Source organism: Zonotrichia albicollis, chromosome 19 (assembly GCF_047830755.1).
Source record: "Zonotrichia albicollis isolate bZonAlb1 chromosome 19, bZonAlb1.hap1, whole genome shotgun sequence".
NCBI classification, from domain to species: Eukaryota; Metazoa; Chordata; class Aves; order Passeriformes; family Passerellidae; genus Zonotrichia; species Zonotrichia albicollis.
In genome coordinates, this window is record NC_133837.1 from 10,427,362 (window position 1) to 10,454,287 (window position 26,926).

The following is a 26,926-nucleotide window of genomic DNA, read 5'->3' on the forward strand; positions in this document are numbered from 1 at the left end:
ATTAATCTACTTGGATTGCTTTGCCATTTAAAAAAAGTTGTAAAGGACCTAAAAATATCTTCAGTGGCCAAGTAACTGTCTGAAAACTGTGAGTCATTAATGGCCACAGGCAGAAATGAAGGACAACGGCTCCTTAAACACCAGCAGGAAAAACTGGGATTAGATGATGAGGGAGATTTTTTCTGTTTGACCCTTAATGGATGCTTGCATTGGGGCATCTTGTGGTTCATTGATGCCTATATTAAGAATTATTCTGGGAAATGCACTTTCCCTTGTTGGTCTTCATTTTAAAATTTCCCTATGTGGTATTAATTCTAAATACATACCTAGAAGCTATAGCCTTTCAGAGAATCTTGCCAAACTTTCTACAGTAGATCTTTATTTTTGTGCTATGGTTTTTATAGATATCAAAGTTTATTCTAATTGCCTTTGTCAGCAGATCTGGCTTTTAAATGAAAGAATTGATGTCACAAAAACATTCAGGACTTGCTTAAAAACAGTCCCATATTTTCACTATCCTCTGAAATTGCCAAAAATAAACTATTTGTGACTTTTTAAGGATTAATAGATTTTTTTTTCTTCTTTAAGAGGCTGAGCTTGCATTTGAAATGCTGTAGGAAAACAGCACCATGAATTACCATGCTTTAAATAGCTGGAGAAATATTTTTTGAATGTAATTAAAAAAAAAAAAAAGAAAAGGAATCGCAAACCTTCTGTAAGGTTACTCAGAAATGCCTTGTGCAGCGCAGTACCTCTGGTGTGTTGAGGTTACTTGGAGGCTGTCTCCTCACAGGGGGAGGTTTTCAGGTTTTAATACACATTAATCTTCACAGGTAGCACATTTCATAATATTTCACAGAAAGGAACTAGCAGGTGATGAATTATCTGAAACTCCCAATGGTATCCTTTGGAATGGGAGATCATTGTGCTCTGGTACATGGATGCTGTGTCTAGAGTTATCAGATGTGATAAGATGACATATATCAAATACAGAATACAGATTAAATTACAGCTATTTAGGCAGCACATTTACTTACAGAAATAAATTGAAGTATGGCAAGAAAGGTCTAAGTGCACTTGATATTTTTGTAAGAATCTAGGAATGAAAGAAAGAATCTAGAATCTAGGAACGAAAGAATCTAGAATCTAGGAATGAAAATTAAGGTTAATAATGTAATTTTCAAGTTTGTAATTTTAAGTGAGGAAACTTACTTCAAGCTAAAGAAGGGTGCTGTATAGTGAGTACATTGTTTTACTCCAGGATACTTTAGAGTATCCCTGTAGGATGCAGCAGTGTCAATGCTTGTGCAGCACTGTGTCATGTCAGTGTTTCAAAGCCTTAAAGCTCCAATCCCTTTCTGTCGAGAGGATGAGGGCCTTTGTTGGGGTCCCTGTTCGGGCGCCAATTGTCACAGAGAAATGAGGGCCTTTGTCGGGGTCCCTGTTCGGGCGCCAATTGTCACAGAGAAATGTGGGCCTTTGTTGGGGTCCCTGTTCGGGCGCCAATTGTCACAGAGAAATGAGGGCCTTTGTCGGGGTCCCTGTTCGGGCGCCAATTGTCACAGAGAAATGAGGGCCTTTGTCGGGGTCCCTGTTCGGGCGCCAATTGTCACAGAGAAATGAGGGCCTTTGCCAGGGCCGAGCCATTTGTCGGTGAGGGGAGACTCAGACACTCAATATGAGTGATAAGCAAATTCCGTTTATTGAGGAGAGCATCAGACACTTATACAGCGAGTAATAAGCTTATGAATATTCTGTAAGCTAAGCAATCTATTGGTTAAACTATACTATCAACTCTTCCTCATTCCTTAGGGGTTACATCTCTCTTTTCTCATGTCTCTTTCACTGTTTGTTATCCTACCACAGCTAGGCCCAAGGACACTGCTATCTGTGCAGGACTTGGAATTAGCCATGGTTTTGTACTTTTCCATTTTCTAGCAGCTAAATTCCCAACACCTTTCTATTGAAGTGGAGGGAGACGACCCATCTTACTTGATCAGCATCGACTCCGTTTATTCACTCAATCAGTCACTTTTTATAACCGTGTTAATTAAGTTCATGCATATTGCAAACCCGAGCTCACAATAGGTCAGAGATAACACACCAACCCCTCCTTTTGTTTCCAATACCAAGATTTGTGTTCTCAAAACTTACTTTTACTTTCCCAAAACAGCCAAAGATAGAATATCTACTTGTTATGAGAAAGCTGCCTGAGAACTCTGGTATGCAAGGTTCTCAAGGCCTTCATGTTGGTCACTTTTACTTGTAATTAAAAACAACCTGAGAACTTGTACTGTTTACAGAAACAGGCTGTGAGAATTTGCTCCTCACGGCTGCCTTCTAAGCCATTTCTGAAAAAATCTCCAACCCCTTTCCATATCAAAGAGCGCTGCTGAGTGAGACACAACTTTGGAGAACGCTGCCTTTTTCCCCAGGTGTTTGAGGTGGTGGAGCGCGTGGAGGAGCTGAGGAGGAAGTGGCCGGTGGCCTGGGGCAAGCTGGACGATGGCAGCATCGGGGTGGTGACCCCGTACGCCGACCAGGTGTTCCGCATCCGCGCCGAGCTGCGCAAGAAGCGCCTGTCGGACGTCAGCGTGGAGCGGGTGCTCAACGTGCAGGGTGAGCTGGCCTGGCCAAGGGGAGGTGTCTGCTGCTGTGATAACTGCAGGGAATTACCCTGGAGTTTGCAGAAATTGCCCTAAAGCTGTGGCAGCAAAAGGAGAGCTGTGGTACAGGTGTTGCTCCAGCGTTCGATGGATGTGAGACGTGAGATTGGTCTCATTTATCTCAGTGGATGGGAGATTTATCTTCTCCCAAAAATACATCTTTATCTTTTCTCAGAATTAAGTTCATCTTTACTTAAACATAAAGTGAAAATTGTAGAAACCAATAGATTTTTAACAGAATTTAAACGTTTTTAACAAACTGATTGGTTTTAGAGTTCCAAATACAAATGGAACAGAGCTTTCTGACTGTGAGATTTATCTTCTCTCAAAAATATACCTTTTTTTCTCAGAATTAAGTTCAGCCTTGCTTAAGAAATAAGTTGAGTGAAAACTGTAGAAATGAATAGGTTTTTAACAGAATTTTAATGTTTTTAACAAACTGATTGGTTTTAGAGTTCCAGTTACAAATGGAACAGAGCTTTCTGGATGGGAGATTTATCTTTTCTCAAAAAGATATCCTTTCCTCAGAACTAAGTTTAGCCTTGCTTAAAAACTAAGTTGAGTGAAAATTGTAGAAACCAATAGATTTTTAACAGAATTTTAATGTTTTTAACAAACTGATTGGTTTTGGAATTCCAAATACAAATGGAACAGAGCTTTCTGGCTGTGAGATTTATCTTCTCTCAAAAATATACCTTTTTTTCTCAGAATTAAGTTCAGCCTTGCTTAAAAAATAAGTTGAGTGAAAACTGTAGAAACCAATAGATTTTTAACAGAATTTTAATGTTTTTAACAAACTGATAGGTTTTTAGAGTTCCAAATACAAATGGAACAGAGCTTTATGGATGTGAGATTTATCTTTTCCCAAAAATATATCTTTATCTTTTCTCAGAATTAAGTTCATCTTTACTTAAACATAAAGTGAAAATTGTAGAAACCAATAGATTTTTAACAGAATTTTAATGTTTTTAACAAACTGATTGGTTTTAGAGTTCCAAATACAAATGGAACAGAGCTTTATGGATGGGAGATTTATCTTCTCTCAAAAAGATATCTTTTTCTCAGAATTAAGTTCAGCCTTGCTTAAAAATTGAGTGAAAATTGTAGAAACCAATAAATTTTTAACAGAATTTTAACGTTTTTAACAAACTGATTGATTTTGAAATTTCAAATACAAATGGAACAGAGCTTTATGGATGTGAGATTTATCTTTTCTCAAAAAGATATCTTTATTTTTTCTCAGAATTAAGTTCAGCCTTGCTTAAGAAATAAGTTGAGTGAAAACTGTAGAAATGAATAGGTTTTTAACAGAATTTTAACGTTTTTAACAAACTGATTGATTTTGGAATTCCAAATACAAATGGAACAGAGCTTTATGGATGGGAGATTTATCTTTTCTCAATAAGATTCTTTTTTCTCAGAATTAAGTTCAGCTGTGCTTAAAAACTAAGTTGAGTGAAAATTGTAGAAACCAATAGGTTTTTAACAGAATCTTAATGTTTTTAACAAACTGATTGGTTTTAGAGTTCTAAATACAAATGGAACAGAGCTTTATGGATGTGAGATTTATCTTTTCTCAAAAAGATATCTTTATTTTTTCTCAGAATTAAGTTTAGCCTTGCTTAAAAACTAAGTTGAGTGAAAATTGTAGAAACCAATAGATTTTTAACAGAATTTTAATGTTTTTAACAAACTGATAGGTTTTTAGAGTTCCAAATACAAATGGAACAGAGCTTTAGCCTCAAAATGTTTTACTGATTATCTTTTCCATCTGTGGAATCTTTACTGATTTCTTTTCCATCTGTGGAATAAACTGCAAGGAGTCTAAAAATTTAGGTGTTTCTTCCTGAAATCACATTGATAACAAGGATTTTGTGTAGGCATAGCCTGTTGCTAGGTTGCACTTCTAGTCAGTAATAAACAAAGGCAGATGATAAAGTAACTGAGTGACAGTGAGTGGTTTGCTCTGTTTTTTCATGGTGGGTATTAATGCATTTGAGAAATTTAAAAATATGAATCAAGAATGTCCAGAATTTATTTTTAAGATAGAATAAATAAATTCAAGATTTGTTATTGACTCATAGGCGATGCTGTAAAGATAATTAACATTTCAGAAAGTTCAGGAGTGATTAATATCAAGGTGAAAAAAGTAAGTTTTTTAAAGAGGAAATTTTCTTGTAATGGAATATGCTATTTATAGTGCATCTTTTAAAATTTTTAAATCTTATTACTCTTGCATAAAGCTCTTGATGTGAAGGGTAGCTATGAGTTCAGAACATGTAGGTGTGAAATGTGGCTGGCAAGGGCAGTGGTCTGGCCGTGGCAGGAGCAGAAATAGCAGCAATTATCTCAGAGATGTTTTTTGTTTCATTTTAGGAAAACAGTTCAGAGTTCTGTTCCTCAGCACAGTACGAACACGGCACACATGCAAACATAAGCAAACTCCAATTAAAAGGAAAGAGCAGTTACTGGAGGATTCCACAGAAGACTTGGATTATGGTTTTCTGTCTAATTACAAACTTCTCAACACTGCCATTACAAGAGCACAATCCTTAGTAGCTGTGGTTGGAGATCCTATTGCTTTATGTTCCATTGGAAGATGCAGGTACTTTCTCTATGTTCCTTGGTTAATCAGGGCTGAGGGTACTGGAAAATGTGTTTATTTGTGACTGGTGGATTTAGGAAAGTGAGGGTTGTCATCATATATAACAGGGAAAAATGTGAGGTACCCACAGCTGGCCATGGACAAACTGTCCTTTCATATATTTATAATTGCTCAAATTTTTCACTTAACAATTGAACATATTTGATTTTACTTTCTAGTAGAGTTTTTTGTATACTCATTACAATTTTATATACAAATAAAGGTAATGCATAATTTGGAGTTTAAAATTGTGATTTGAATATTATGGCAGTTGTAGGATGGTAAAAGACTTGAAAAATATTATTTATGTTTTGGTAGGTCTTCATGACATTAGGAAAAAACTTGTTGAGATTTGAGTGGATTTACATTTTATAGACCTAAATGAAGGAATGTGAAAAGTGCTGAGATATGTAAACACTTAATGATATGTTAAAGGTTCCGAGTTCTTGTTCTTCAAAGGGTTTTTTTGGATGGAAGAGCTGAAATTTTGAGATGATCAGAGATAAACCCTGCAGCTTATTCTCCAAGAGAGGAAACAGTGCACTGACTACATTATTAAAATAAAGCTAAAAATACATGTTAGTTGTTATATCTATGTTGTGTTCTACTTTCCTGAGCAATGCTTCTGCTGCTGTGTTGAGAAGGGATGTGGTTTTCAAAGATTAGAGTTGAAAAAGCCAAATGCAATTCAAACCTTTGTTTACTGTATTTATGAAATATAACCTGAATTTCACCACTTCCCTGCTGGGGCCATGTCAGGAGTGTCTGTACATGAATGCAGTGATCTGCTTTAAATGGCTTCTAACATCTTACTGACAGAGAAATAATTGTTGTGGGGTTAATTCACTTTTCCCTTACCTGGTTGGGTTTTTAGGCAAGGGGTATTTGTGTAATGAGCTGATGGGAAGGAGCCCCTGTGCCTCCCAAGTGCTCCTTCAAAGTATTTGAAATAGGGTGTGCAAAAACTTAATAAAATAAAAATATAGGCTGTCAGCATGGTAATAAATTACAGTGCTGGCAGTTGAGGATTTGGTTTGCATTTTGAAGACCAGCAGCTGTTTATAGATGTAGAGCTGCTCCAAATTATAAAACTGAAAGATAATTAAGAAACAAGGAGCACTGGAACTTTATTAAGATGTATCTCGAGCTTTCCCTTTAATACACCATTGTCTTGTTTCACTGAATAATTGAACATTCACTCTTTGAAAATAGTGCTGGAGGGGCTCAGGGAGGCTGCTGGGAAGATGGTTCTTTTTTAGTCCAACAGGAGTAGGGAAGTCTGAAAGAAGTGACATTTCGTTAGGAAAAACAGACCTCAAAAAAAGTTTCGAGTGTACTTGAATTTTATAAATATTCTAATACCTGTCAAAATGAGTCAAGACTGTAATGATAGTTGTAGAGAGCTTTGTGAAGAATGCCCAGGGTGATCATTCCATTGCTGTGTGCTCCAGCTGGACTAGACAGAGCTGTTTTGGCAGACACCCCCTTTAAACTCACACTCGGAGGCAGCAGGGTTTTGTTCTGTGTTCTTCCAGCCCAGAGCAAGTGTTCCATGTGTAGAGACTGCTTGGGGCATTCCCAGCATCCTCAGCAAAAGTGGATGGGTCTCAGTGGATTTGGGCTACTTGGCAGTAGGTTTGGTGACTGAATTGATTAATCCGAGGGAATTCCATCATGAAAGCATCCCGGTGATGCTTTTAATTTTGGGGTTTAATTCTCATTTAAAGCCTTGCAAGATCTATTTGCCTTAGAGCAAAATGCAGAAAAAGGGCCAACTTGCATCCTGAATTTTAAAAGAGCATTTCTTGTCTCTATGAAATCACAACAGAAATGGGCTTTTAGGGAAAACAATTCTGAATTCTTAAAAGCATCACAAGCAGCAAAGTATTCTTGCAAGACAGACATTTGTTCTTTCTCACAAAGTCAGCTAGTCAGCAGAATGTGACACTGCTGGTACAATTAGTCTGCTGCAGTTCCTCATTTTGCAGGTTTTGGGGAAAGAACAGAGTTTGCTGATAGGCCAGACCTTATTACTGAAGGGTGAACAAGCAGGAGTTATAGTCAAGCACACCTTTACCCTTGATATTTTTGAAAGAGACAGCACAGTCAGGTTTGTTGGGTTTTTTTTAAAGTGACATCTTCAGACCTTATTAAATAACTTTTAAGCTTCAGTAACTTCACCCAAAAAGTTCCTTTGAGGTTAAAAAAAATATCATAAGTGTAAAATTTTGTGTAGATCCTGCTGGGGATGTTAACAAAAAATGACTTTTCTTTTATAAAGCAGTAGAAAGATATGTCATGAGAAAGCAGAAGACAGGGAGGAATGTTCTTTATTGCATGGTTTGAAAAAAACCCCTCCATCCTCCAAAAAGTTGGAAACAGAATTTTCATAGAGAAGTTATGCATCATCTGATGGTTGTTTTCCTAGCTCAAAAATACTTCTGTATGTTATAGAAAAATCTGACATGCACTAAAGTTCATGCTTTTGTTTGTTTTCCACTAGAGGATCTCAAAGAATCTCTAGAAACTCCCCAAAATATTAATTTTCTCATGCCTCTGAAGTGTTTCACAAGAGTGGTTCTGAGGGCATATCTCAGAACCCTTTGTATTTGTTTTTTGTTAGCTTTGGTATTTGTTACACTGAAGGATCTGCCTGAATTCAGAGAATGTTCTTGACAACTTCTGGGACTGAGAATCTCTGTAATTCCTGTCACTGTTTGAGCTTCAATAAATGCCTTAAATCATACATTCCAGAATTTTAAGCGTGGAGTTTGCTGGTTTTGGTTTTCTAGGAAAAAGCTCTGAGTTGAGCTGTCCATGGCATTGATACCGAACGTGGTGCCCAGCCAGGGCTGTGGCCTGGTGCCCGTGGGCAGAGCTGGGTGTGCATGTGGGGTGCACACAACTGGGGGGCTCTGCACTGTGCTGTGGGGCTCAGCTGCAGGGAACAGGCTCAGGGGGGATGGATGGGTGTGGAAAATGAGCACCCACAAACAATAAAAATGTCCCACAGTTACATTCAATCTGTTTTCATTTTAATAACAGCCATTGGAGCTTTCCTCACTGTTTGTAAAAATCATTTCCATAGGAAATTCTGGGAAAGGTTCATTGCCCTGTGCCACGAGAACGAAAGTCTGCATGGCATCACGTTTGAGCAGATCAAAGCTCAGCTGGAAGCTCTGGAGTTGAAGAAAACCTACGTGCTGAACCCGCTGGCCCCCGAGTTCATCCCGCGCGCGCTGCGGCACCAGCACTCGGCCAACCCCAGCAAGCAGCAGCAGTCGCCTCCAAAGGTACCCTCTGCCTGCAGCTGGCAGGGAATCTGCACAAATAACATGAAAGGTTTATGGAACAAGCTGTTTGTTTTAAAATTGCATCAGTGCAATCAGATATGAATGCAAATTCCAGAGGGATCCTCAGCTCTAGGCTTGTGTTGGCGTGAAGTTTTTAGCAATATAGCTTGGGGTTGTCCAAGCGTTGTTTCCTTCCTGCAGCACACCTTGGCTCACTCTGGGCTGTTCATTGGCAGTTTTGCAGCGTCCCTGGAGAAGCTCAGCCCTGGAAATTCAGGATTTAGATAAACCACATTAAACCCTGTGAGCAAGAGCCAGTCCCTGTCCCAAGCTGTGCTCTGACTGTACCCCAAGAAACAACAGGTTGATACAGACAGTGATAAGGAGTAAAAGAAGCCAACAAAATAATAGCCAAAAGGGATTTGGTTTAGTCTAAATATCACATTTAAAATTCAAGGACTTAAGTTATGTAAGATAATTTTTGATGTAATTAAAAATATGTTGTAAACTGGTTTATTGCATAGATTAGCTCAGTGATAATGTCCTTCAGAAGACCAGATTTCATTAGCATCAAGAGGACAAAAAGATAAAATTACCTCTGAGTGGTAATTCCATCAGCTCTTTTTATAAAAGCAGGTGAAGAAGTGATGAAAATACATAGCTTCCTTAGGATGATAAAGAACAACTCTGAATTTTAGAGCTTTCTTGGGGGGTGATATATTAGTAATGAATTCTGTTTTAATAATTCTTCGTAGTTTATATCAAAATCATTTGGGTTGTAATTTAATTAAATTGTGTTTAGAGATAGAACTGAAATGCAGGTTGTCAGCTTTGTGATGGACTCAGTGTACAGGAAGGAGGAACTGCACATATTTCCCATAGCTTTGCATTTTTGTTCCAGGCTGTATCATTGAAATGAAATTTTTACGACAGGTTTTTCTAATACAAAGAGGAAAGCCTTCCCTTTGGCAGTCCTTCCCAAAAGAGAGCTTGTAAGGGAGAACATTTGGTTTCTTCATCAAGATGCATGCATTACTTTCTGAAACAAACACCAGATTTCTAAAGCTTCTAGTCATGTGTCAAAACACTGGGCCTACAGAAAACCAGAAATTACAAAATTCTTTTTAAAAGCCACTGCTGCACTCTCATTTTTCATGAGCTCTTCAGTCTTTTCCTTAATAATAGAATGTCATTATTAATACTTCTAGTTTCCTAAATGAAAAAAAAAAAAGTACTTGAAAATGCAGGTATAGTACATTTAGGAAAAAAAGGGGAGTGAGTGTTGGGGAAAGTGAGAGTTTTGTAAGTACACAGCTCTGTTTATTTTGCTTTAGTTTGTTGGTAAACTAAGCCCTTGTGCTGCTCCAACTGCCAACACTCTATTTTCATCTTAAGATCTGAAGTGTTTCAACCACCTGTATCACAATTCTAAATAAAATCTTCCCTCTGAATGCCACTGATAGGTAGTGAGTGTGTGCAGTGACAGCACAGGTAATAATCAGATACTCTGAGAATACAGCTGGGGTCAGGGATGCATTTCCCTTTGCTGAAGTTTTAAAAGCAGATGGGTGGCGTTGCTTATTTTAGACATCCTAAGCAAAGTATTTAACATTAAAAATGAAGGATTAAAACCTAGTGCTGGTAGGAAAATGTTGTAGCAAAAAAAAAAAAAAAAGAACAGTTTTCAGTCATGTTTTGTGGTGAGTTTATGGACATTGTGCAAGTCAGGGCTTGTTTTTCACATGTGCTGAAAAGTGGTTTTGTACAAGCAGCACTTCTTATTCAGCAGAATTGCTCCTGGATTTATGTAGGGGCATTAAAACCTCTTTGCTGTTTAGATTTTAAAGAAGGGGAAATGTTTGAGTGGTGTCTGAGAGGCCAGCAGGCAGCTTGGAGCTGTGAGTGCCTTGTCCCCTGTTCTGTGGCCAGGCATGGCAGGGAGGGTGTGGGATCTCAGTACCTCAGGCCTGAGGTGCCGAGTCACCGAGAGCACCCTTGGGGGGCTCGGGAGTCCTGGAATGTTGCCAGAAGTGTCTGGTGGCTGGACTTTGATCCTACACAGGAGACGACACCTGTATGAGGATAGGAGGGTTTCACCGGGGTGAATGGCGAAAAGATTAGCTAATTAGAGGGTGAGACACAGGGTTTAGGATTTATGTACAGGGGGGTTTAGAGGAGTAAGATGGAGGAATTGGGGCGTGTCCTGTCCTTCTTCTTCTCCTCCATCTTCTGTGGTGATGGTGGCACTTTGGGATTGGTCATTACTGAAAGTGCACCGGACAATAAGAATAAAAGGTATTGGGGAAAAATGATAAATATTGTACATGTAACTTTGGGTATAAAGATAGGTGACCGCCCGGAGGGGAGGGGAGTGTGCTCATGGCTGGCTGCTGAGCAGAGCTCTGTCGGGCCGAGAGAAAATCTTTTAGATAAACAATTAATAAACATAGAGATCGAAAGAAGAACTGAAGCCTCTTCTGGTCCTTTGATACGCGGGCTGCCCAAGGCCACCCCGGGCCCTTCCAGGCCATCCAAACAGCCGAAAACCGGACAGGAGGGAGGGCTGGAGCTGCATGGGGACAGCCTTTATTGAGGGTGATGATGTGGAAAGGGAAAGTTTCCAGAATGCAGAGCTTCCCTTGAGGTAGTTCACATAGAGCAAATTAAGCTCTGAGTTTACAACTTCCCTACCTCCCACTCGCTGCCTGCCAGCTTCTGGTCTGGGTTCAGGCTCTTCAAGCAGGGAGCAGCATCACCCAGAGATTTTCTGCAGTCAGGGAGGGTCACAGGTCAGGGTAAATCTCTGGAGAACTCCCTCTACTCCTGTTTGCTGACTGAAGGAATGACAAGGCTGTTAACACCTGCACTCACCTAAATCTTGGTCTGGGCTTCCTCTCAGAGCCTTTATGTAATGTGGATTTTTATATTGCCAAGGTGGAGCCAGTTTTTAGAGGAAACTGAGTGTATTTGTGCTCCAGGGTTGTCAGTCACCATCAGTTCTGGGGTGGGTTTAGGTATCCTGGAGATGGGTGGGGACATGAACCTTGGTGTGAAAATCTTTGAGAAATGATAACAATTGAGTTTCGTAAGAGACTGTTATGAAATAGTAAAGCCTTCAAAACTGTGAGGAGAAAAAGAGAAAGGAAAGGCAGCAGCTCCCTTTGCCAGCTTCCTGGTGGCCCCAGCTGACTTTTATTTACCAATCTGATCCTGAAGCTGCCATTGATCAGGGCAGCTCCTCTTATAAACTTAGGTCATTATTTTCTTACAAACTTATCTAAATATGTGGTATTTCAGTTTGAAAAATGTGGCACCTATAAAATCCAGGTCTGACAGGTGAGAGCAGAGCTTTGTCAGACCTCTGTACATGCTGCTTGCCTCTGACATTGCAACAGATACAGAAATGCTCTGTGCTGGCCGTGAGTGATTAAGGCTACAGCTCCTCCACGTTTTCAGATTGAATCTTTCTCTGCTGAATAAACAGGCTTCCTTTGTTTAAGTGCTGCAATGAAAAGCAATTATTATTTTATTTTTCCATAATTCATTTTTCAAATGAGAGGAAAATTTGGAGACCGGTTCTTTAATCTGGTTTATGCATGAGTCAACATTGTCAAACAACCTGTCTTTGTAGCCTGACTAATTTGCTCAGAGTGCTGGAAAACTGCCTAGACTTATCTCCTGGGCAAGAAAAGTTTTACAGCATCAAAGCGTTTCTAGATTTATTTTAAATTTCTGAACGTACTTAGGTCCAGATTAAGTAAAGTATTTCTGTGCTGCAAAGGACTTGAGAGCATGCTGGCAGTGTTCACAGTTTATGAATATTAAATAATTAGTTGATGCTGCAAACTCATGAGAAAAGTAGAAGGGATAACTCATGTTTGTTAAAATCCTTTTCTGATGTTTCACCAAGGAAGAGCAGTTCCCCCAGCACTGGGGCTCTTTCCTCTCCTGTATTGCACTTTTGGGGAGCAGTCACAGCCCAGCAGCTGATAAATGAGATGGGGCAGGGAGAGCACCTGAGTAAAACTGGGGCAGCTCCTTTGTCTCCAGCGTTCCTGAGCTGGAACCTGGAGCAGAAAATGAATTTTGCTTCCACTGAAGCTGCTGTGGCAGAGCAGTAATGAGGGTTACAGTGGTGCTGCTCCTGAAAGATGTGGGACAGGGGGAAGTAAAATGGTGAGAAAAGAAACTCAGAATATCTGCTGAAAACAGGCCTTGGAGAGGGCTTTCCCAGAGGGAGCTGTAATGACCCACTGGTTAATTGAATTAGTGGTGTTTTATGTCCAGCTTTGTGAATTCATAGGCAGGTGATGGAACTGGATGTGGTTGAATGTGTAAGAATAAACTGTTGGGCTGACTCCTTTAAAACTGTTTTATGTTTAATTATCATGTTCACTTGAAATAAAAAGCTTTGGTTTGTGTAAGAAGGCAAAGATCACTATTATTTTTTTTTCCTTTAAAGGGCAAGGTCCATCATCATAACCAGAATGATCATTTCCCACCTGATGGAATAGGTGAGTGCCTCTGCAGTTCCTGGGGAATTCCTGAGCCCTCTGAAGCTGACAGCAGTGTGACATTGAGAATCTGATCTCTTCTCTGTTTGAAAGCCATTTACTTGTTGTTTGCATGTGGGAATCAGATCATAGACTGTTAAATGGACATTTGGTATTTCCAAGGCTCACCATTTATAGGTGTTGTGTGCACTTATTTTTAAGTTTTAACACAAACATAGTTGTTGGCCTTTAAAAAAAACAGCTGTGTTTGAAATTCATCGTGTGCAGCCCTGTACCACGGTGTTTGCACTAGAAGGGTTTGGACATCATTTTGCATGCACTGCTTTCTGAGGCACTTTGAAGTTAAATTGTGCTGTCATACATCCAGATATTACTGATCATACCTTTGCAAGGTAGCATGCAACAGCTGAATAATTTTGTTATTAATTTGGAAAAGCATTAGTTTAGAGCTTGTCTTCCCTGCTAAAGAAAGGAGGGTTATTTTAATTTTTGATCAGTGCTTACACCACCCTGACTGTCAGCATATTTAATTGGTTTGGGACATTCTTTCATTAATGCACTTACCAGCTACCTGTTTCTCTGTATCTCAACTTGTATTTTCTGCCTCTTCAAATTTTGGAAATGGAATACAGGATTTGATTAATGCTTTCTGTTGGTATATCAGACCTGTGCTGTTAGAGAGTTGCACGCTTACTTTATCAAGATAGATTCTGTTAAGATGAAAAAACAAAGAAATGGTCATCTTCATGTTCTTTTTGTGTATAAATCTTCTTTTTTTGGTATGTATATATCTTTTATTTTTATCTTTATTTTCAGTTCAGCCCAATCCTTCTGTTCTAATTGGAAATCCTATCCGAGCATACACTCCTCCCCCTCCTCCTCTGGGACCTCACCCCAACCTGGGGAAATCTCCAAGTCCTGTTCAAAGGATAGATCCACACACTGGGACAAGTATTCTCTATGTACCTGCTGTCTATGGAGGAAATATGGTCATGTCTGTGCCTTTGCCTGTAAGAATTCATTTTCTGTTTCTCCCCCCTCTCCACCTCAGTTGTTGTGGGCACATAAATGTATGGCAAAATCAGATACTGAATTTCTTGCAGGTTTTTTTCAGCACTGCCAATCTCTGGGCTTTGCTGGCTGTAGGAGTGGCAGTGCAGAGAACAAGCAGAAAATAAAGGCCTGAAAGCTTTGCTCCCCCAAATAACTCCAGGCAGGCTAAAAGCAATTTCATGTTCATGAAATCTGTGTGTTTTAGGCACACCAGTGGAATCTGTCTCATCTGACTTGAGACACCTGCCTCTGAATTATTTGCCTGGTTCAGTTCTTAATCATTGGAGAGACCTCAGTGATTCACACCAAGTTTGTTTCTCTTTATTGGCATCACACAGCCTAAATTACAAGTTTTGGATGTCTGCAGTGCAAGGTGTCTGAAGTGAAGTGATAAGAAAAATAAGCATAATGGGATGTTTTTCCCTTCCAGAACCTCATAGTGAACCAGTTTCCTCTCCAATCCCTTCCCTTAATGACATTTGGGAACAGAATGAAGATCTCTAAGCAGGTCTTTTAGGCTACATTTATGCATGGAATTTTGGATTACAAATAAAACTGTCCCACCAAAATTTGCACACGTTAAAGAAGCAGTCTCTGCTTTATTTTTGCCCTTCACACTTGTTAACATATTCCAGGAGGAAAATGCAAGGAAAGAACCAAGGCTGCAGAAGCTTGTGGAGTAGATGTGTGTGTTGTACACAGCTCCTGAGGACCGTGCAAAGGATGTGGAACCCACACATGCAGATGTGTTTAATTCCATTCATAATGCTAAATGTTGGAATACAGCTAATTTGGTTTTTACAATAATTATGGGTCCTCTGTTGTAATTTGAGTTGTGGATGCTGAACAGGGGATTTGCTGTAGTTTCAGTTTTGTGTCTTAGATCAGCTGGCAGGTGTAAATTGGTTTGCTTTGCTAGGCCAATGAATTTTCCTTTTTCTAAGCTTACTAGAAATCTGCATTTGATGGATAAATTTAAATGCAATGAGAAGGCCAGCAGCTGTACCTTTGTCATGCTTGCTCACATTATATTAATATCAAACCAAGGTAATTTAAAAACTCTGTCTTATTGTTCCAAGGTTAATATATTTTTTATGTGTTTCCAATCAAAAGAAATGTAATAAAAACAAGTATTTTGAACTCACCTTCCCTGAGGATGGATTTTTAAATAATTAAGTGGGAAGACTGAGGTACTAATGAGACTGCTACTTTTGAAAAGAGACTTGGAGGTGATTTGGGGTTGTACAGATGCAATAGTAGCCTAAAGCTGAAGTTCAAAGTGCACATTTCAAGGGCAAATAGTAATTTAAAAAAAGAATTGGATGAAAGTTGTTACACTTGAAAGAAGCAGGGACTGAAGTAAAATGTGTTTATGTTGGTGGAAGATAAAATGATGTCTTTGTTTAATGCAGTTAATTCCATAGCCAAGGTAAAAGCTGGAGGAGGTTTTCTGCTGCCATCACTAAAGGATGCTGTGGCAGCCTCAGTGTTGGGGATGACTCCCTGCACTCTCCTCTTGTTCATAGATTTCCCTTCTTTTAATAAAGTCCCTCCAGGACGAGTTTGAACTCATTTGATGCAGAGCTGCCTTCCTTAGCATTCCTTTTAGGAATAAACTCGAAGCCATTGTAAAAATCCTGACTTTGTAGCTGCTTCCAGGAGCTGGACTTTGCTTTGCCTCTGCAGCACACATGTGCACATGTACAGTACAGTGTCCTGTAGCACAGACACTTGGGACTGTGAGTCCCTGTGGGCACTCTCTGGGTTCCACCAATGCTCCTGGGAACCTCACTGAGTGTCCTGGGGTGCAGAGGTGCAGAATCCCAGCCCTGGGTGCTGCAAGCTCTGCCCCTCACCTTTGAGGCTCCTGTCTTTGTCCCCTCTGAGCCACAGCCCAATATCTTGTAGCTACCAAGAGAAAGGGCTTTGGATTTGCTTGAATTTCACAATTTCTATTTACTAGAGAAGGGTTTAATCTGAAATTTATTAAAGTATAATTTGTCCATCAGTCTTTTCTCTCTGAACTTCGAAACCACTGAAACAAGAACGGGTTTTGAAAAAATTTAGAAAAATTTTTGCCCAAGGTTCTCCTCAAAAAATCTGTCCTTGTTTTGCCTGCCCTTAGAGCTCTCCCCTCCCAGCACCAGCTGTAGTTGTGTGTAAGTGTGTCAGGTCATCTAATGCTTGAAAAACTCTTGTCACTGACCTAATACCAGCATGCTTGATATCACTGCCTTTAATTTAATGTACCTTAACAGATCACATCTCTCTCTTTTTTTTTTTTTTAAATTTTAATTTTTGTTTTAATGTTTGTTTACCCCACAGGTACCGTGGACGGGGTATCAGGGTAGGTTTGCAGTCGACCCTCGCCTCATTACTCACCAAGCAGCCATGGCATATAACATGAACCTGTTACAGGCACACGGGCGAGGGTCCCCGATCCCCTACGGCCTGGGCCACCACTCCCCCGTTAGCATAGGACAGCAGCAGCTCCCCCACCAGGACAAGGAGCAGCACGAGCAAACTCGAAATGGTCAGTGCTTGGCATGCCTCTGCAGGCTGCTCTGCTTTGGGGGGCATTTCTGCTTGAAACGGGATGGTGGGAAGGATTTTCCTTCCTCCATCCTTTCCGTGCTTCGCCCTTTCCTCCCTAATCGAGGGATCCGCAGATGGGATTTGCCATTACAAATGGAATAACTGGGATGTTGTGAGACTCAGAGGGAATGGGAGGTGGGAAGGGCTGTTGAGGGTGTAATTGTTCCATCTCCCTTCCACAGTACTGCTGATGTTATTTGCAATTAAGCTGGGAGAACTGCTTAGTGGTTATTAATGAACAAAGTGTAGAGATAAAAGGGAAAGTGTTATTTAGGTAGATGATACTAAATGTCTGTGGTGCTGTAAATGCCTTACTAATAAGTTAATTTTCTTATGTCTGAGGGAAAAAAATCCCAAAAAAATGATTTGCCTATGGAAACAAAATAATTTTTTAAATATTTTTAGGTAAAAGTGAAAACACTGCTGGACCTGAAATCAATAAAATTCGAACACCCGAGAAGAAATCTCTGGAATCCAAGCAGGTGGGTTTCCCTTGTCTGGGTATCTGGTTTTGTTTGTTTGTTTATTTTTATGGATTTGGGTATTTTTGTTTGTTTGTTATTTCATACTCTCTCTTAATGAATTTGATCATTATGTTTAGTCATTCATTTAGTCAAACCGAAACATTCTTTATTTCAATTTTTAAAATACAGATTCTCAAAGCCTTTCACTCTCGTTTTGCAGGTTGATTTAGAAGCAGCCCCTCAGCAGAGAAGCCCAGAGTCCCGTTCCGGTGTGGGTTACCCCAGTGCTAAATTCCATCGCAAGGACAACCCTGCCCCCAGGCAGCTGAACCTGCACCTGACCCCGCCCCACTCCCAGTTCGCGGTGCCCAGCCGCCACTTCCAGCACCTCTCCCAGATCCCGAGGCAGCCCTACCCTCTGCAGCAGCAGCAGCAGCAGCAAAACCTCTTAAACCAACAGCAAAATCACTTGCCTGAACAGCCCAACCAAATGCCACCCCAGCAGAGCCAGGTAGTTCAGCAGCATAATCACTTGAATCAGCAGCCTCCACCACCTTCGCAGCTTTCCCCTGCTTTCCAGGCAGGCCCCAGCCAGTCCTTTTTTAATAATCCCATTCCCCACCGACCACATTCTCCTGCTGTAGATGCTGTGATTTCAGAGCAACACCCCCCACCTCTGTTACAAGAAGTCAATAATCCTTTGAGGCCTATTGCACAGCACAACCCAGTTCTGCCAACCCACTTGAACAACTTCATTGAAGAGAATCCATCAGGAATGCCCTTAGGGGACACTTTAGGTAGGTGACTTTTCTTTATTTAAATTCAGAGTGTGCAATTATAACTACATTGAAGTGAATATGAAGGAGGTATTTACCTTTTTCAGGCATATTGCTCTGAATTGGGTCATTGTTGGGTTAGTTTCCATAAGTAATGTCATTGAGCATAATTTGCTGCTTGAGGCATGTTTGAATATTCAGCACTTTATTAGAAGATTCATGTTTATATGATTTTCCATATGATTTAAATAACCAGGTTATGCACTGCAATGCAGTTAGTGTATAATAGACCCTGGAATAAACTGTATAAAAAGTATTCTTTCTTTTTTTTTTTTTTTTTCTGACATAAAGATCTTTAAAAAGGGGCATTAGATAAAATTTTTTTTTAAAACTATTTTTATAGATCGTATGCATGGAAATGTAGCTTTGGAAACAATAAGGCAGCAACAACAAGCCAGGTTACAGCAATGGAATGAACATAATGCCTATCTCAGTCAAGGCACTATTCCATATCAACACCATCACCATCCTCATCTACCACATCTTCCTCAGCAACCAATTGGATTACATCAACAGCAGCAAGTTAGGGCAAACTGGAAACTTGCCAGTAATACAGAAGATGAAACAGAGGCAACATATTCAAGGTATTTGTTTACTGAGTCATCAGAGCTTGTGTAAAATTGAGCAGTGGGCACCTATCTGTAACACTGTGATCAAGTGCAAGGCACTTAAAGGTATTGCTTTTTGCTGCTGTTATTATGAAGGTTAAAATAGTTGGCAGGCTGACTTACAACTATGCTTTTATTATGTGTTATGCTTTATTCTGTTAGTATATTGGGTAGTAAAGCTGTAGTGGAAAAATATTTTTATGGAGCTTTTCAGTGCTGTATTTATGGAATGAGGAATGGATAGAGAGTAACAACCTTGTGTTTTTATGAAAGAGGTGTCTGAGTGTAGTTAAGGCCTATTTAAGTTGTAAATTCTTCAATTTGAAGTAGCAGTCTGAGATTTGTGTGCTTAAAAAGAAACAAAACAGCCCCTCCCTAAACACTGCTCCCCAGTGAAACCTGAACTTTTCTTCCTTTGCAAAAAAGCCTTTGCTTTAAAAGCAGATTTTAAAAAATATGCTTGTATTTGAGATGGAGCTTTAGGGGGCAAGAAAGGAAGCTGTTGAACATCAACAGAAAAATGGTTCCAGTGGTCATCAACTTTAATCATGTATATTGTAAAGGCTGGATTTTTAAATTGCCTCTGTTTACTGTCATCTCCCACTATGCTTTCTTTTCCATCTGGTTTGTTATAGCCATGGTAAAGCATCTGAATGACCTCTTAGCTGACTCTTTGAAGTGCTGAATTGAATTGACCTTTTGAAGAAGTTTAGAAATATATTGTGAAAGTGAGGGGAGTCCCTGATTGTTCTGGCTTTTGCCTTGAAAGGGGTTAAAATTGTCTTTAACTGTGTGAACTTTTTACTTTGTGTAGTAAAGCAGGAAATCCTTGCCTTTAGTTGTCTCTTAAGAGATAACAAAAAATTGATTCTTCTGACTGGAAAGGAAATCTCAAGAGTTATTAAAACTTTGAGATGATTCAGGTGGGTATTTCATCCAATTAATCCTCTTGTGCCTAATTTCTGATTGCTCAGTCGCATCCTTTGAAGTTAGGGTCAGCAAGTGCAAAGATGAGAATATTTAAATTCAGTGTTCTGTTCTCTGAGTTTTCTGCATCTCAAAGAGCGAGATTTCAGCAAAACTTTTTTTTTTTTCCCTCTTTCCCTGCTGCATTTGTTGTGTTGGTGCAGATTCCAGGACCTGCTCCGGGAGCTGTCGCAGCGCGATCCCAGCGAGAGCCGGGACGGCGCCGAAATGCCGCCCCCGCAGTCGAGACTGTTGCAATACAGACAAGTGCAGCCCCGGAGCCCACCAGCACTCCCTTCTCCTTCCTGCAACTCCAACCACTTCCCCACCTTCACTGAGAACAGCAGAGACATTGAACTGCCCACTAACCCAGCATTTCAGCAGCATTTACCCCAAATGTACAACCCCCCTTTCTCAATGCCATCCGAACACATAACCCCGTCTCCCTTGAAATACCTGCAACCTGATGGGTCCTGGACTTATGCTAACCTGCAGCAGAATCACCTCCTGGGGCAGGGCTTTCACTATGGAATACCTCCACTGCCCCACAGGTCGCAGCAAAGCCCTTTTATACAAATCCAGAATCATCAGCACGCAGTCGGTCAGGAGCCATTTCATCCACTCGCATCTCGAGCAGTTTCTGCTTCTTCGCTCCACAGCTTAGAAGAGGTGGGTGTTCTGTCTGCCCTGCACTTGTCCTGTCCTTGTAATATCAAATTGTGTTGGGAGGTGGTCAGAAATGCAAAACCCCTCACGCATTGAAAGCTCACAGTGGGAATTTCCGTGAGGTTGAATCGTTCTCTGCCTCTCTGCTGTTCTCCCTGAGCAGATCTGGGGTTCCTGTTGCTGTAGGTGTAACGTTTTCTCTGCTCAATGGAAAGCCTTGGCTTTTGGAATGTTACTCTGGGTTTTCATGCAGCCATTGCTCTGTGTCTGTGTGTCATTTATCTGCAGTGAAAATCAGCCACAGCCCAGGTGGAAGCTCAGGTCAGTCAGCTGGGATCACCCAGGCAGTCGGCTCAGTGTTGAGCTGTGACTGTGCTTGGGTTCCCTCTCATACGAGACCAGAGCTGTGGAGTTGTTCCAGCATGGTCCTAAACCTGATTTCATACTCCCACCCTGCCTGCATTGATTTGTTGCAAAGCCATCCCATGCACTGTGAGGGCTGTGTGTTGGAGATCAGAGCCATGCAGCTGTGCTGCCTGAGGCTGGCTCCACACACCCTGCCACACACAGCTGCCTCTGTCCCTGAGGGGTGAGCCAGCACACACAGCTAGGACAGGTCACGTCTGAGCAGGAGGATTTAATCCCTGCTGGAATCTGAGGTGTGTATGATGTGCAAACACAGAGTATCCTGGAGCCAGCTTGCATTCCAGGAATGTGAGAATTAATATTCTCACTGAGTGCATGTAATCCAATATCTGTACATAAGTGGCTTGTTCTGTGATGCATTTCTGTTAAGGTTTTTGCAGAGGCTGGGGAGGGAGCCTTGCTCGTCGCTGTCTCACACAATACATATTTAATTTGTTTATCAACTTCTGAAAACAGAAAATATTTAGTTTATGAGCCTGAATAAAATAAATAAAATTGAATTTCAGTGCATTTTACAAATTTCTGTCTTACACAGATCCAGAGAGGTTAATGGAGTCCTCAGGCCCAGCCAGAGCTGTAGTAAGGTTTGAGTTTATAGACATTTAGAAATTTGCTGTCTCACTCCATTAAGTCATAGCACCCTGTATAAAATCTAATACTTTGTGACAACAGTTAATGCTGTCAGTACAGCGGGATGTAGGAACAATGGCTTTTCAGCAGTAATAAACCAATAAATATTCCTATAGAGCTTGTGACAGTTCTTGCTATTTGAAGACAAATAGAGTGAGCCTTTATGTAATTAGTGTAAATTCGGTTTAGTTCTTATTTCTTCTTCCTTTCAAAATATGTGACAGAAATGCCAAATGCAGTAAAAGTGTTACAAGACAGAGACTTGCTTATAAACTTTCCAAAACTGCTTCTTCAGCTGGTGGGTAGGACTGAATGCACAAAGAAATCAAAATGGGGTTTTAGGTGTGTTTTTGACAGACAAGGCACTTGTCAGGGCAGATTTCTTGACTTTTGGTGTCCTTACTAAACTGTTTCCTCAATCACTACTTAAAAAGCTGTTAATTGACTTGATACTTGAAAGCTTTTGCATGTGTTTACTGAACCCAGATCTGAACTGCACATCAAAGGGAATACTGGAGTTATTCTGTGTGGTTCTGTACTTGCAAGTGTCCAGAACTTTGATAAATTCCTGATTGCTTACCAAAATAGCCCTTTTAAACTCAATGAATGTATACTTTTTGGGTTGCTTTGGGCAGTAATTTATGAAATTGTTTGTTTGTTTGTTTTGTTGTTGAAGAATTACCTTAGAGGAGTGGATTGACAGGATATCCAAGTGTTGATCCCTTAATTGTGGCAACAGAAATAAGATGCATAATAAGAAGTTTCCTTTCATGCACTTTTTTCTCCTATTTTTTGTAGATGATATAGTAACAATAGTTGGACTCTGCAAGCAAGTTATTTAATGTTTGTTTAGCTAATTTCTTGTGACGTTTCATTAGGATTTTTTTCCCCTTTACCAAGTCTTGGTTCACCTCTGTGACTTTTCTGTTATTGGTGCTCTTGTTAGACAGTGCAGATGGGTGTAAATACTGTATTTATTGTTAAAAATAAACTGTAATACAAGAGACTTGCTTTGAATCTTGAGAAAGCTTAGAGAGCCCTTAAATCTGAACTCTTGAAGCCCACAGGTTAATTGATGGAGCTCCTGCCATTTACATCTGCATGATCTACAGGGTTTATGGAAGCAAGTAATTTCTGTGGTTTCAGATAAAATTCCCTGCATTATTTCTCCTGAGGGCACTTGCTTCTCCAGAGCATTTGTTTTGTATGTACAAAATCCAGTATATAAATGTATCCTGCTTACCCAGATCCTGGTGTACAAGTCACTAATTTATCCTTTGGAAAAGGAAAAGCCATTTTTTTCCTGACTGCGTTGTAAGAACATTTTTGTTTTCTTGCTCTTCTGTGCTTCCTTTGCTTCATCTGTAAATGCTGGGTATCTTCCTCCTCACTGTGTGATCCAACACCCACGGAGGAGTGTGAGATATAAAGGTTGATAAGAATTAAGAAATCCCAGTTGATGTTCTTTGCACTTCCTTTAAAATTCTGTATTTTGTGTGATCAAAATACGTGATCAGTGACTGCAGTATGCAGCATATAATTTGAAATGTGTTAGTATTTTGGAAATGCAAAGAAGGGGTTTTTGGTAAGGCATTTCAGGGAAATTACTGAATGGGAAAATGGTGTTTGATACATGCACTTGAATCAAAAGAGCATAATGCTATTTTACGGTTTGTTTTTTTTTTCCCCTTTTGTTCACAGTATGAACCAAGAGGACCAGGCAGGCCGTTGTACCAAAGAAGAATTTCCTCTAGTTCAGTCCAGGCTTGTTCTGAAGAATTAAGCACTCCTCAAGACAGTCTTGGTCAGTGTAAAGAGCTTCAGGACCACAGTACCCAGTCATCGTTCAACTACTCCTCCCCTGAGCTGTGGGTGAACTCCTCCTCCTCTGCCCCGTACCCGAACATTCCATGCAACGGAGCCAGCAGGGCCGTTCCCCCCCGGGAGCTGCTAGGTGGGTACAGCTCAGCTGCCCCCTGCCCACTGCCAGTCCAAGCAAAGGTTTCTGAGTTAGTTCTTGGTTCAGTTGTTGTAGGTTTGCTTGGAATAATCTCATTTCTTGGTGACATCCCGTGCCGCAGACAGCTTTTATTGAAAATCCTTTCCTTAGGATTTTTCCTCCTGAGAAGCTGAGAGGCCTCAGGAACAAAATGTAAACATTGATTATCTGCTGCTGTGGGATGCAACAGGTGCATCTGGGATTGGTCTCATGTGGTTGTTGCTAATTAATGGCCAATCACAGTCAGTTGGCTCGGACTCTCTGTCTGAGCCACAAGCCTTTGTTATCATGCTTTTTTATTCTATTCTTAGCCAGCCTTCTGATGAAATCATTTCTTCTATTCTTTTAGCATAGTTTTTATATAATATATATCATAAAATAATAAATCAGCCTTCTGAAACATGGGGTCATATCCTCATCTCTTCCCTCATCCTCAGACCCCTGTGAACACGGTCACAATCCTGCTCTTAGCTAAAAGAGCATTGCTGCTTCTTAGGCTTCTCCAAAATCTCCACTAAACCCAGAAAGTCTCTTGCAGTGGCTTCAAGTGCAGCTGAATTTGTGCTGGAGGGAGCTAAGGTGACTGGTGGGATTTATTTCCAAGATAGATTGATTGTTTCCAGAATCAGTGATATTTTGTGTTGGTATTACAGTCTGAGGGAGCAACACATAAACTGAATTAGTGCTCTCAGCGTTTCTCTAGTAAATTCTGGTACTTCATCAAAGGAGTGACGAGTTTAAATTCTCCCTCACCGTGGAAGAATCTCAGTGGAATGTGGCTTCCCTGGTGGTAGCAGCAGTGCTGATTGATTGAGCAGACAGAAACTAAATTAACTTTTCAGAGATGAAAAAAAGCTGCAAGGAGAGAGCTGGAGCAGTTCTTCTGTTTTCTGTATTTCTTGTGTTTATGAAAAACAATATTACCAGGATAGTACAGTTTCTTCCCTGTGATTTTGCTTTAAGGATCTCCAGTGGTAATTTAAAAACAAAATTAATAAAAATGCAAACAGTATTCCAGTGTGGATATTAAAACCACTTAATAATGTGGAAAAATATTTATAAGCTGGTTTTATTGGCCTTAAAAGATTTAATTGCTTTTCACCAAACTTTATAAACGTAAAACATCTTGTAATTTCATAGTAATTCTGAAGTAGGAACATGCAGAGTAGAATGAATGAGAAAAGCTCTTTATATCAGTGACAGCACTCAAGAATTAAATTCCTAATGTGCCTTTTAATTTCCAAAATGTGAAAATGTTATTTTGCAAACCCATATTTATGGCAGCATCTTTCATGCTAAGTTCAAAGCTTCAAGCTCAGGGCACCTCCTTCAATCTATTTCTATTTTTACTGAAAATCAAGGAGCTGAATGCACAGCATTATGTGGCATTCATCACTGAATTGCTCACACAGAGTTGCTCTCCAAACTCTGTGGTTCTCTAAGAGGAACTCAGGAACCCTGGCACATTTGGGTTGGGATCAGCCAGTCCCACATTGCTTTGCTTTAATGAAAAGCTTGAGAACCTGTTTGTGAGTAAAGTCCTCAGAGGACAGATGTAAAAAGTACCATATACACACATTTGCTGTCAAATACTAAATTCTAATAGGAAATACCAAGTTCTCACTGGTAACTGCATTCAATGAAATGTTTTTTATTGTAGTTAAGCATGGTTTCTGTTTTGTCAATAAATGTATATGAAACAGAGCCGTGTATCTAATGGTTCATGCAAACACATCTCCATTTAATGGCTGCTGTGGCTTTCCACATTTACAGCTCACTGCCTGTGATCATATTTACAGCCCAAATGTGTTTTATAGAGCTAAGGGTTAATGACCAGCACCTGCTCTGTTCTCGTTGCTGTTGGTTTTTAGCCCTGAAGTAAAACCCCATGAGGATGTGATGCTGTGCAGGTCCTGTCCCTGACCCCACACTGATCTCTCCTGCACACCAGGAGTGGCTGTGCCCCCAGTGCTGGGTTGGGGCAGGAGGGATTCACGGAGCACAGGGAGAGCTGCTGTCAATCCCTCTGCCTTGTTCTGTGCAGGCACTTCCCCCAGAATTGCAATTTGAGAGTTTGATATGCATTGCTTTTTCTGTTCATGGAAAGAAAATTATTTAAGTTCTCATTCAAGATGTGTATTTCATATTTTTCCTTCTCTTAGACACCTCTACCACACACAACTTTCACCTCTGGCCCTGCTTGTCATTACTTGTCTTCTCTTGAGTGCTGTGGTTATTTTGGGAGGTTTTTTGCTCGTGTTCTGGGTTGTTTGTTTTTTGTTGAATCATAGCAACCCTAGCAAAATTGCTTTGCTTGTGTTCTTTCCATATCCATTCTTCTATGGGTTGGTTTTAGGGTTGTTGGATTTTTTTGCTGATTTTTTTTTGTTTGTTTGTTTGTTTATTTGGGTTTTTTTGAGTGCTCTATAAAAAGCAGAAGCCTGTGTGTGACCCTTCGAGTGAGAAACTTTATGTTTTTCTACTTTTGCACTCATTTGGTGGTGCATTTTTGTAGATGCACTTAAAAAAAAAAAACCATTCTATGATTAAAGACTGAAATAATGACAGAATGTATCTGTTGCCCCGTTCCTAGACTGTTGCAGATAGAACATGGAGCTGTGTTTCTGTGTAGTGTCTCTCTGGCTGTGCAAGACAGCAGAATTCTCCAGACAAAAGTAAGGGACCTCATTAGGATTCAGGAAATTCATTTGAAAGCAGTTTTATACCTATGGTTTAAAGCACCATTTTTCCTGATAGTTACAGGAGTTGTTAAATGTGGAGCAAGAACATATCAATTAGCAAGAATGCATTCAGCCTGAAATACCAATAATTAGTTGGTTGGCATTCAGGACTCTGAATTGCTGTTGGAGAATGAATTATATATGGTGCTGTAAATTTTAATTTTAGCCTATTAAGCTGTAAAGCAAGAAGAATGAAATACTCTTTGTGCTGTCTCAGTGGATAAAGTGCTTAAATTAGAGTAGATCCCATTGGGAAGCAGCTTCCCCTCAGTGCGCCCGGAGAATCCGCTGTGCGGAATTGCAGGTTTGGGGTTGCAGCTGCAGGGTACAAACACAGGGGGATGGGCTCAGTGATGGCAGCCTTGTGCTGCTGCTGCAGCTCCAGGAGCTGGCAATGAATTCAGACACTTCAGGGCCGGGCTGGATGGGGCTCGGAGCAAGCAGCCCTGGTGGAAGGTGCCTGTTGTCCGGTTTTCGGCTGTTTGAAGGGCCTGGAAGGGCCCGGGGTGGCCTTGGGGCAGCCCGCGTATCGAAGGACGAGAAGAGGCTTCAGTTCTTCTTTCGGTTTTTATGTTTATTAATTGTTTATCTAAAAGATTTTCTTTCGGCCCGACAGAGCTCTGCTCAGCAGTCAGCCATGAGCACACTGTGCTGCCCTCCGGGCAGTCACCTATCTTTATACCCATAGTTACGTGTACAATATTTATCATTTTTCCCCAATCCTTCTTATTTTTATTGTCCAGTGCACTTTTAGTAATGACCAATCCCAAAGTGCCACCATCACCAAAGAAGATGGAGGAGAAGAAGAAGAAGAAGGAGGACAGG

At 40.4% G+C, this 26,926-nt stretch overlaps 1 protein-coding gene across 6 annotated transcripts in view; it reads left to right on the top strand.

The window, feature by feature from the left end:
* Nucleotides 1–26,926, top strand: part of HELZ (helicase with zinc finger) — a 93,448-nt gene that overhangs the window by 63,424 nt on the left and 3,098 nt on the right. For all 6 annotated transcript variants that reach the window (XM_074554886.1, XM_074554889.1, XM_074554888.1 and 3 more), the window contains 11 exons: nt 2,436–2,619; nt 5,043–5,271; nt 8,399–8,603; nt 13,066–13,117; nt 13,934–14,127; nt 16,496–16,703; nt 17,171–17,247; nt 17,450–18,026; nt 18,409–18,649; nt 19,804–20,308; nt 23,063–23,315. In XM_074554886.1, coding sequence (XP_074410987.1) covers nt 2,436–2,619; nt 5,043–5,271; nt 8,399–8,603; nt 13,066–13,117; nt 13,934–14,127; nt 16,496–16,703; nt 17,171–17,247; nt 17,450–18,026; nt 18,409–18,649; nt 19,804–20,308; nt 23,063–23,315 — 2,725 coding nt within the window. The remainder of the gene's footprint in view (nt 1–2,435; nt 2,620–5,042; nt 5,272–8,398; nt 8,604–13,065; nt 13,118–13,933; nt 14,128–16,495; nt 16,704–17,170; nt 17,248–17,449; nt 18,027–18,408; nt 18,650–19,803; nt 20,309–23,062; nt 23,316–26,926) is intronic.